Source organism: Rhinichthys klamathensis, unplaced genomic scaffold (assembly GCF_029890125.1).
Source record: "Rhinichthys klamathensis goyatoka isolate OS25496 unplaced genomic scaffold, OSU_Roscu_1.1 h1tg000737l_1, whole genome shotgun sequence".
In the NCBI taxonomy this organism is placed as follows: Eukaryota; Metazoa; Chordata; class Actinopteri; order Cypriniformes; family Leuciscidae; genus Rhinichthys; species Rhinichthys klamathensis.
Window position 1 is genome coordinate 147326 of NW_026607149.1, and position 12404 is coordinate 159729.

Below are 12404 nucleotides of genomic sequence, written 5' to 3' on the forward strand. Positions count from 1 at the left end.
TTTTTGACTGCATTTGTTAAAAAACAAAAAAATTTCCAGTAAAACAAACAACTGAAAAAGTTATGGAGTCTTTGAATATGTTGTGGACAATGGCCAAAAAGATGGAGAACCACTGACTATGGACATCCAAAATTATCCTTTCAGTGGATAAAAATCCTGGAATTTGAGTGGGATCCAATGGAGGTTTTGGATTTGTTAAGGGCCAAGCAACTCCTATAGTATAAGACCGTCCTTAATTTTAAAGTAATTTTTTTAGTTCAACTTTTTAAGAGCAAACACTACTGTTGAGATGCTAAGTTCTCTTCATGCAGCATACAGATTATTAAAATAGCGTGCAGAATGGCTTAAAAAAGTAATCGTACACCACAGGATAAAGACGAGAACTGTGAGAGATTACCTGATGTCTTCATTCAGCAGAACCCACATGCGTCCCAGCTCTCCCTTTGTTTACCAGTAAGCCTCTGTGTGTTTCCAAATCATTTCCCCACACAACAGGTTAGACAACAAGCTCAAACCTTGACAGAAATGTACAAATAAACCACAAGAGCATCTATCTGCTCTGCATGTCTTCTCTGTACAGTTGTCTCAGCACTGGGATAGGAACAAGTATTTCAACATCACAAACATTGCACTGCAGCTTTAAGAGGGAGTAGAAAAGCAAACCCCTCATTAATACAGGCCCCAAAAAATGAATGAGACTCACAATAATGATACGCATATGAAAAAGACAACTTTTTATTGTCATCAAATGATACTGTACAATCAGGACTCATTTAGAGGCGCTTGTGGTAATGTGATCTACTCTTTCTTCATGCTGAGAGACACTGTCTGGTTAAAAATGATGCTTATCTTTTAACAACATCAATAAACTCTAAGCCTCATTCAAACTACAGTTTTTCATTACACAATTAATTTCAGGAAGCACAGACAGTTCTGATTTTGACTCAACATATCAATGAAACAAATATAATGGCTTATTAGTGCATTCAAAAGTGTTCCCTATATATTGATGTCCTGTTTCTTATAATGCACAGAAGAACTGGTGAGCCCTCGCTGGGACGGATGGGCGTTGATGGATCAGTGTCTCTCAGCATTCACAAGAACATAAGAGTCAAAAACACAGATACAATATAAACTACATGGGTCTGGTCTGGATTTGTGACGGGGGCCGATGCAGACTTTACTGGCCTCAGAGTTTGATCAACAGTAGTTTGCTCCATCACCAGTTATAAAAGACCTACAGAAAACAAAAAAGGACAACATATAACCTATTCATGAGTATTAAAACTACATTATATTTTTATTTTTGTTACTATGTGTCAGCCAAAAAGGAGGCAACCTGCTTCCATGTTGCTTTCTAGACATCATGTTTTATTCGTTTAATCAGTAAATAAGGTTTCATTTGTTAACATTAGTAGAACTAACAACGAAAGAGACTTCTAAAGCATATATTAACCTTAGTTCATGTTCATTTCAACATTCGCCAACACATTAATAAAATCAAAAGTTGTATTAGTTAATAAACCTGAGCTAACATGAACTAACAACAGGTAGTTGTATTTGTATTAATACAGTAAATACTGTATAACAAAGGAATTGTTCAGTTGTCGCATTAAGTAAGGAATAATTCACCCTGGGCTGTTGAATTATTAGAAAAATAATGCACGCTCAAGGTGGTTAATTCGACCACGGTGCGAAGTGTCACGTTACACCTCGGGTGTGTGTTATTTTCCTGATAATTCAATGGCCTGGAGTCAATTATTCTGCCAATACTAAGATTTTTTTATTTTATTTCTGACATTTGTCAGATTTTTCTTCTTAAAACCCTCGTGTCAAACTAATTTCTTACGCATCTCATCCCAAGCTAATCCCAAAATGTCATTTTAGAGCTAGTAACGAAGGCTTGAGACATTGATATGCAGACTAATGCAGTTTTTAGAGAGAGAGAGAGAGAGAGAGAGAGAGAGAGAGAGAGAGAGAGAGAGAGAGATTAAGCGTGTGTGAATTACCTGAGTCTGTGTGTCTCTCAGTGTTCAGCAGCAGCGTTTCTACTAGTAGCGAAACTGTAAGTTTAAGTGCTTCAAAAACAGCTGCCTCAATATTGAGAAATGTTTAGTTTTGCTGATGCGAATCGATTTTATTGATAAAGTCGCAGGGCAGTGCTGACAATTTCCTATGTGCGTGAATGTTTCGTTTATGTGCCTGTACTGTATGTGTGTGCATTTTTTTATGGGGGAGAGAGCAGGAGAAAGAGAAAGTGCTTTCCATAGATAATTAAATGTAATTACTTGGAAATAATTAGTTGTTTTTATCCTATTGTTTACTATATTTATTTGCTTGGTCAGTGTCATTGTGGGTTTTGGTTCTTTTGCTGTTTGCTGTCGGATATAAGGACCTTTGAAATAACTGACATCCTTTGGCGAAGTGATATGGAGCTGTAATGCGGTCAAAACCTGCCTGGAACTACTTTAGCCATGCAATTAAATTACTTAAATTAACGCTCAGTGGGTGTGATAGTATATCCTTACCTTCAGTGTTAGTCTGCACTGCATCTACTTCCTCTATACTCTTCCAGCCTCCTTCAGTTTTCCCACCAGATCCTCGACGGTCTCCACTTTCACTCCGGCGAGTCTCTGAGCAGGTTCGTCCACATTGAGCACCTCCAACCGTGAGCTCACATCCACCCCCAGGTCTGCAGGCTTCACATTCGCAATCTTCTTTTTCTTCGCTTTCTACGGAGGCACAAAAAATAAAACTAATACATGCCATACGGTACAGGTTTTGCAGAATGTTTTCTTCCCAGCTTTCCACTTAGGTTGGTCATTTAAAAAAATTACGTCTCGTCAATTTAATGTTAACCATAGAATTTCATTAATTTAAATTGAAAAGTGCTTTTCCCATCTAAACATCCTGAGGGAACCATTTGAAAATGCTAATTCTCATTAGAAAATTAGATTATGCATGCATTAAATAGTATGGGGGAAAAAATCACTAAAACATCTTAGCCTTACATCAGTCCTTGACAAATTTCTATTTTTTGTTGTTGTTGTTGTTGTTGACAAGGCTGCATTTATACAATAAAAAATAAAGTAAAAACAACAATATTGTGAAATATTAAAATATTAGCATATTAGAATGCTTTCTGAAGGGTCATGTGACACTGAAGACTGGAGTAACGATGCAGAAAATTCAGCTTTGATCACAGAAATAAATTAATTTATAAAATATATTCACATAGAAAACAGTAACTTTAAATTGTGGTAATATTTCAGAATTTTACTGTATTTTTGATCAAGTAAATGCAGCCTTGTGAGCATAAGAGACTTCATTCAAACACATTACAAATTTTAATTCCAAACTTTTGACCGGTAGTGACTAAATGTAAATGTTGACCGGTAGTGACTAAATGCTAAATGACTAAATGTAAATGTAGTGTCTACATTTACACATATGCATTTAGCAGACAGTTTTATCCAAAGCAACTTAAATTGCATTCAAAGTATGCATTTGATCAGTTCATGCATTCCCTGGGAATCGAACCCATGATCCTAGTATTGCTAGAACAAAAAAACAAAAAAGTAACACTTTACAATAAGGTTAATAGGTTAACATTAGTTAAGTTAATTAGTTAGCATGAACTAATAATGAACTGCACTTATACAGCATTTATTAATCTTTGTAAAAGTTAATTTCAACATTTACTAATACTTAACTAAAATCTTGTTAACATTAGTTAATGCACTGTGAACTAACATGAACTAACAATGTAGTGCTGTATTTTTATTAACTAACATTAACAAAGATTAACAAATACAGGAACAAATGTATTACTCATGGTTAGGTCATGTAAATTAATACATTAACTAATGTTAACTAATGAATCTTATTGTAAAGTGTTACCAAAAAAAAACACGTATGGGCGCACGGAGCATCAGTGTTGCATTACTGTACCATGATGTTGGGCAGCGTGGCGTATCTGGGAGTGTTGAGACGGAGGTCAGCGGTCACAACGGCTGGCATATTGATCATAATGGTCTCCAATCCACCATCAATTTCTCTCACCACCTTCAGCTTGCCTCCTTCTAAGGTCAACTCAGATGCAAACGTTCCCTAGAAAATGATAAAATAATTCGGGGGAATTCGGTCACTCTCAGTCCAGAAAGAAATGTGACATAACAGGCAGACCAAATATCAATTTAGACTCAATTTGCACAGTAAGAGCCATTGTGCTCTATTTATAATATGTTGTAGTTCCACTGTTGGACACTGGGTGAAGTGTGGGTTTAATAAGTAGAGCAAGTGCGGTCAGGAGTAAGTAAAGAAGGAAACAAACCATTTTTGACCGTGTCAGGATTGTATGTGGACATGCAAATTTGTGGATTATAATGTGTTTTGGCATCGAAACTGTGACAAATAAAGGGATAAATGCAGTATTGGACTGGAAGCGTCTTGATTGGATCTCACGCATCAGAAATAATCCTAACACAACACCTCTAAGGGCCCTTTCACACCTACCTCGTTTGGTCCGGACTTTCGGACTTTTCAGTTTGGTCCGAATCAAAATTACAGGTGTGAAACCTCCCCCAGACCACACAGATGAAATTTGGTCCGACGAAAAGAGCTTGTCTTGGTCCGGATCAAACTGAACAAAGGTTTGGTTCGTTTCTAGTGTGAAAGCATTTCTGTATGGTTCGGACTTTCAGACCTTTTACAGGAAGTTCCGGTGGTATAGCCGAAAAAACAGAAGGTGGCAGGAAAAATAAGCCGAGGCACATGTGGAGAGGAGGAGACGAGGTTTTTAATTGAAGTATGGCCTGATGACATAATAATAAATCAACTGGAAAAAACGCACAAAAATCCAGACACTTTCCAAATATTTTCGTAGAGGATGAGAGAGGGTATGAGAGGACGGGAGAGCAATGCCACCTGAAGATAAAGAAACTGCGACAGCAATATACAAAGGCGCGCGATGCCATGAGAAAGTTGGTGCTGCAGGTAATTATGCCATAAAAATAACAATATAGTTGCAATGTCTTTTCATTCATGTTGTCAAAGTTACCCGCCGAATTGACAACACGCTGACGTCAGACGCACGTCCATTTACAAACCAATCAATGTCAAGATGCAGCCCACACAGATGATGACGACAGGACGCACGTATGTCACGTAAAGTTATTTAGTGCGCTCACATAATTGCAATGTGAAACCAAACCAAAACTTTCTGAAAGTATCAAATGTATTAAAACGTGAACTTTGGTTCGGACCTTGGTGCGGACTTTCAGGTGTGAAAACGCCCTAAGTGACAAGAAGGTTATTGTCACTACATGTACATTTTCTGAGGAACAATGCTCATGCAAAAATCACTACCATGATGCTAGGGTCTTCAAATCCGGTCCATAGTAATAGTGATGCTTTCTTTATCAAACATTACTAAATATACAGATGGGCGCAAACCTGCGGCCAGTCCAATAGAGCTGCCGTCATCTGTCCAGTTTGATTGCAGTCATCATCTATGGCCTAAAAGAGGAAGATAACACAATATCATGAAATCAACTGATGAATATTCAGTAATTTTTTTAATACTGTACAATAATTAAGCATCAGCTACCTGTTTACCCAGAATGATCAGATCGGCTTCCTCTTTCTTAGCGAGAGCAGCCATTATCTTGGAGACCTGCAGGGGACCAAGCGTCTCGTAGTCTTTCCCAGACACTTCCACATGTATCCCGCGGTCCGCACCCATGGCCAGGGCAGTCCGGATTGTCTCCTGCAACACAGATATTAATGTAACGCACCCAGAAATGAATAACTGATTTTATATTTTCCCTGCATGTAGTAAACAAACAAAGACACGAAACTCTTAAAGTCCCCCTGTAGTCAATCATTTTATCCCTTAAAACTCATCTTTGATCACCAAAATGACATATTTAAATGTGTTTTCCTGTGAAAAAAAATGTCTTCATGCCTTAAAATAGCTTGAATGTATCTCTACCCCCTCATTTAGTGTACGCGGTTCTATGAATATGCAAATGAGCCCCGCCTCCACTCACTCACAGCAGCTGAGAGATCCACTCGCTCAACTTACTGAGGGAAGCGCTGCACAGCGGTGTCGCTCTTTACAACGTCGCACACATAACGGTAATTAATATAATTAGGCTTTTGCTTGACTATGTTATCAAACAGCTAATAATGCTAATGATACACAAACCATGTTCCCGTTCGCCATCTCAGTCTGCCTTCTAACAATCAGCACCCTTAGAAACACTTACAACTCAGAACATCAGTGGATAAAGGCATATAGTTTATCATATAATCTTAATATACATACATAATTCACCCGGCCGCAATATTGCTAAATGTACCCACTTTTTCATACCAACAAAAAAATATACCAAGATAACCTGGCTTCTCTCGAGACTTCTCTGTAGCTGTTGATGATATGCTAAAGCCCGCCGGCACATTTACGTGATTGGTTACAAGGTCGTTTGTGACGTCAGAAACACCAGCGATTTCAAACCGTGTTTTTGAGACTGTCTTTGGTTCACTGCAGTTTTAAGCAGAAAATACTCAGCAATGCTGTCGACTTATGAACTTACACATGGTGTGTCTTAAAGCATATTAAAAACACCACATAGACATATAAACAACATTAAAAACTGGATTTTCACCTGGATTATTTCATATTTTTTAATATTATTTATTATTTCACCTGGATTTACACTTTAATAAGAAACTAAAACTGCCAGTAGGTGGTGGTAAATGTCTAAATGAGCAAATCATTGAGTCATTCATTCATTCGATTCGCTCAAACGGCTATATATAATATATATATATATATATATATAAGGAGTGTAACAATATATTGTGTGTCACAATATATCGCAATACCAAAATGCATCAATATGTATCGTGGATAGTTCACCCAAAATAAAAAATTACTTTTTTCTCACACAATTCAAGTTTACAGAGTTTTAGTGTCAGTACTACATATAACTGCTATATATAATGTTGAATATAATGTATAATAATGCAAGTTGGCATAATGATAATGCCAAATGTCTAATGTTACAAGAAAAAAGTGGCCTACATTATTTTAAATATATCTAGTCAGTGAAAGAGTGCAAGCATATTCATCTAAAATAATTAAGTTTTCAGCTTCAGAATCATGAATATTGTTATTCTGGTGTCTCTATTGTCCTGTGCTTTGGGTTTCCAGCACCAAGTCCAAGCCTATTCGTTTACACACACAATGTAATATCAAAATTAGCATTTTAATCAACAGGTCATTTTTGTTAACATTTTACCATACGTCTCGGAGTATCGCAATAATATCATATCGTGAGTTCAGTATCGTGATACTTATCGAATCGTAACATGAGGGTACGTTACACCCCTAATATATATATATATATATATATATGTATGTATGTATAACTTGTGTATTTCCTACCTGAACCTGCTGAGGACCACAGCTGACGGCCACGATCTCCTTCACAAGCTTCTTCTCCTTGAGTCTGACGGCCTCCTCCACTGCGATCTCACAGAAGGGGTTCATCGAATGCTTGACGCCGTCTGTAACCACTCCTGTGTGGTCCGGCTTGACCCGGATCTGAGGGGGACAGAGACAGACACACAGAGGAGTAATCACACCGGACGTGAGCAAAAACACAAAGCTTTCATAGGACTTTCATTCCAAGCTGAACTTTTATCTCGGTCAGCTCATTATCATTTATAACGGCAATGCTGGATCAAGACGGTGAGCTGGACGATGACATCACCGTTTTCTCCAGAACGGCTACATATATAGATTAACTAAATTAATAACTTTTTTTACAACTGTGACGCTATTTTCTTCTGGAAACAAACTTTGTTGCATTATTTTCCTGTTATCTCAGTAAAGCTGCTTTGAAACAAACTGTATTGTAAAAAGCGCTGTATAGATGTTTTTTTTTCTTTTTTCTTTTTCTTTATTGAACATGTTTTAAGACAACAACAAAACTGAACAAAAACAAACAATCAACGAAAAAGATCATCAGCAGATGATCCAAATAACAGTCATGTTCAAAGGGTGTAGGAAGAAGTTAGAATAACTTTTCTTGTCCGACCCCCACTTCTATGAAATATTTTAGCTACTTAAAGGGATAGTTCACTTTGAAATAAATTGTTGGTATGTTTTAGCTTACCTCAAGGGCATATAAGATGTAGGTGTCTTTGTTTCCCGCAGTAGTTTCAATTTTGATATTTTTAGGTCAAACCGTTCTTGTCTGTCAGTCATATAATGCAGGTCTATGGTCACCACCTCAAAGAGCATGCACAGAGAAGTCCAAATTAAACATGATTTAATGACTCGTAAATGTAAGTACACATTGATGGCCTAAGACACGAAACGAGCGGTTTGTGTGAGAAAACGAACAGTATTTATATCGTTTTTACCTCTTGTAACGCGCAGACCGAAGCGCCGGCGCCCTCAGATCACTTGGACGTGGCTGTGTTTACAAGAGGTAAAAACGATATAAATACTGTTCGTTTTCTCACACAAACCGCTCGTTTCGTGTCTTAGGCCATCAATGTGTACTTACATTTACGAGTCATTAAATCATGTTTAATTTGGACTTCTCTGTGCATGCTCTTTGAGGTGGTGACCATAGACCTGCATTATATGACTGACAGACAACAACGGCTTGACCTAAAAATATCAAAATTGAAAATACTGTGGAAACAAAGACACCTACATCTTGGATGCCCTTGAGCTAAGCTAAAACATACCAAAAATTAATTTCAAAGTAAACTATCCCTTTAAATTGTTTGCATCATTTAGATATTCAAACTAAATAAAAATCAACACTAAAAAGAAAGAAAATCACTGTTCCCGCTCATATCCATCTAGGATTCTTTTTAAAAAATAGAAATTTCAGTTGCTATAAGTTTTTACATAGCTTTATATCATTATTACTGTTGTTCCACAGGATAACACCCAGGGTTGTCACACAGGAATGGAACTTACTATTTGTTTATAAATCACTGCATGGTATGGCTCCATTGTATTTGGTAAATCTGATTAAGAAATATGAACCAAAACGGTCTTTGAGGTCAGCTGGTTTTAACAACTCCAAGAACAAAACAGAGATTTGGAGATCGAGCTTTTGTAGCGATTGCTCCAAATCTCTGGGATGACCGACCTCTTTCTATTAGATTGGAACCTAAATTAACTGTTTTTAAACAAAAGCTTAAGAAATACCTTTTAGATTTAGCATTTAACGGGGTATAGTGGCTTTTTTTTAGCTGAGGTGTTTATTTTGTCGTCACTTAACCGTGGCGTTAATGGCTGTGTTTTTGTCTCTATTTTTGTAGAGCACTTTGTTCAGTTGTGTAAAAGTGCTTAATAAATAAATGAATGAACTTACTATTTGTTCGAATTAACGGTTTACTAAACATTGATATTCCTCTGAAATTGTACGTGTTTTCTCACAGTTGAAAAAGCTCTTGGATATTTCTAGGCGATTGGCTATTATGTGCTGTAAAAACAATTTGAATAGTTTTGTAATCAATCAAATCTTTGAACTTTAATAGATTTGAGCTTAACTGGAGGTTGTCCAAAACATTCACACTCAGAGGCGACGTGTTTGACCTCAGATGACCTGTGCACATACTATTCCAAGAGTGGCATGAAGGACACAGAGACTCTGATACAACAGAGGCTGTTTCATAACCCACAGCACACACTGATCGCTCTGTAACTCAAGCAGTATTGAGGAGGACACATACTTTCGGATCAATATCCCTATATAAGGTGTACTGGATCTGGATCATAACCGACCGAGTCAGATCAGAGGTTTCAGGATCACAAATCACACCGAATACATTAACATTGAACATCCAGCTCTAGCTCACTGGAATCTGATTGGAAAAGATCACAATGACACATATTTAGGACATTTGACAATGTATTGGTAACAAGCCTGATCAATATGATCTGACAAATCAATAAATCACAGCATAGCAACTCATCTGTAATCTGATTTCTTGATAAAGGCCTAAATAGAAGGTCACAAGAACAAAGATTACAGACTAAATCAGAAAATGAGTATTCATTCAGAGATACGGTTTTGCACACTGGGTGTATATCACATATATTAAGCAAATGTTGTAGATCTGCATACTACGTTAAACAAAATGTTGCTAATTGTGTGATCAATAAAATACGTTTATGTAATAAAAAAAAAAATTGTATCTTGAAAATCAAGTCATCTCAACCATGACACTTTTTTTTGTCAGTGATCTATTAATATTTTAATACATTTTCTTATCAATTCTGTATATTTTTTATACTACACACTGACCTTAAATGAGAAAGATGATGAATTCATAAGTCTGTTAAATAAAATGTCCATTCTCCCCCTATATTTTAAACAAAAGTGTAATTATACAAATAACTTTGGATAAAAGTACTTGATAAATGATGCCATTTTCTTACATATTAAATATAAATCTAAGCATGTGCATATAAATTGCCTAAATGCAATTACAAATAGACAACAGATGGAAAATAAAATATGTCCATTAATGGTGACCCACATGTTTTGACAATGGATATTATTAATAATATAAACTTTAACATGAACCCTGATTAAATGTGAAAACACCTTACTTTTTAGGAATTCCATTAGTGCTATCAAATCAATTAATTGCAATTAATAACAAAAGTTTGTGTTTGCATATATATATATATATGTGTGTGTGTGTGTGTATGTGTGTGTGTGTGTGTGTGTGTGTGTGTGTGTGTGTGAATGTACACATATATTAAATAAACAAACTTTTATGTTAGATGCGATTAATCGATTTAACAGGACTAATTATTATGTTACGCAACGTGCATGTTTATGAAACTACATCTGGACAGTTGTTTACAGTAGACTATAGTTTACTATTATGATCCCACGGCCATGATTGTAAGTAGTTTCGTCAGATATGAATTAAAATAACAATATTAATAACGCTGACCTTCATCAAACAACCCAGTTTATAGAGCTACCCTCATTCAACAGAGCAGCTGGCCTACACTCAGCTCTTTTCCATGCCATAAACTGTCCAAAGCAGGACAACACCATGTTTATTCATAATTAAAAGCATTAGCGTGTGTTTTATCTGATGTGTACCTTGACAGCATAATCAATGACCCGTTTAACTCCGACCAGAACTCGGGCGCTCATCGTGGACCTTCCTCTGTTCGACGCCGGGCATCGGTGAACTTCAGCAGAAGGATCTAGCCGGAGCACTAGTGGTGTGACACCATTAGGGGCGGGGTTTAGCGTACGCCCGTTCTGTGAGCCAATAGAACTGCTCAGATATGGGAGCTGTCAATCAAAACCTGAGCTGTGGCCAATCAGTAACTTTGGGTGTTCTTGCACTCGAGCTGAAACGGACTTAAAATTGGTTCCTTTCACAAGTAGGTTAAAGGTCGTGTGACTGACTGTTGTAACTATACGCAGCGATAGCAGCATATCTAGACCTCACTCAACATTAAACGAAATTATTACAATAAGTGGTGAGAAAACGTAGTTTTATAAGACTTAGAAACTGAATATATTGGCAAAATGATTCACTGAAGCGCTCGAAAGGAGGACATCTGGTGGTCACAGTGAAAAGACTTCAGGCAAAATTATCCAGTGCTCTTATTTTGTATGTAAAACAAAGAGCTTGAATTTTTGTGTTATAATATTTTGATTATAGGTAGGTTTAATTGAAGACAAACATAGATTTCCTAAAGTTGCTCCGAGTTTTGTTCATATAACTTAATGTGTGTATACATTGGAAACATGAAACTACTATTTTACTGGTTTTAAAAAAAGTCTCTTCAGCTCATCAAACCTGCATTTATTTGATCAAAAATACAGAAAAAACTGTTTAAAAAATGATTATATAAATATTATTACAATGTAAAATAGCTGTTTTCTATGTAAATATATAGTAAACTCTAAACTGTAATTTATGTGATCAAAGCTGAATTTTCCAGTCTTCAGTGTCACATGATCCTTCAGAAATCACTCTAATATGATGATTTATTATCAATGTTGGAAACAGTTGTGCTGCTTAATATTTTTTTAAAACCTGTAACATTTATTTTTTTAGGATTCTTTGATGAATAAAAAGCAAAAACAAAGAAAAAAAAACATTTATTTAGAATATACTGTTCCAAAGTTTGGGGTCTTTTCTTACTTTATTTGAAAGAAATTAATACTTTTATTCACCAAGGATGTGTTAAATTGATAAAAAGGGATTGTAAAGATTTATATTGTTAGAAAAGATTCCTGTTTTGAATAAATCCTGTTTTAACTTTTTATTGATGAATCCAGAAAAAGTATCACAGGTTCCAAACAAATATTAAGCAGCACAGCTGTTTCCAA

The 12404-nt window shown here is 36.2% G+C and overlaps 2 protein-coding genes across 2 annotated transcripts in view; both read right to left on the reverse strand.

Moving 5' to 3' along the window:
* Positions 1-12404, reverse strand: part of lim2.5 (lens intrinsic membrane protein 2.5) — a 103703-nt gene that overhangs the window by 31119 nt on the left and 60180 nt on the right. The gene's annotated exons all lie outside the window — the stretch shown is intronic.
* etfb (electron transfer flavoprotein subunit beta) lies at positions 867-11310 on the reverse strand. The gene is made up of 7 exons (XM_056242634.1): positions 11157-11310; positions 7451-7609; positions 5609-5767; positions 5455-5517; positions 3952-4110; positions 2529-2732; positions 867-1237 (listed from the first exon to the last, which is right to left on the reverse strand). The coding sequence occupies exons 1-6, from the start codon at positions 11208-11210 to the stop codon at positions 2562-2564; spliced, it is 765 nt and encodes a 254-aa protein (XP_056098609.1). The 5' UTR covers positions 11211-11310; the 3' UTR covers positions 867-1237; positions 2529-2561.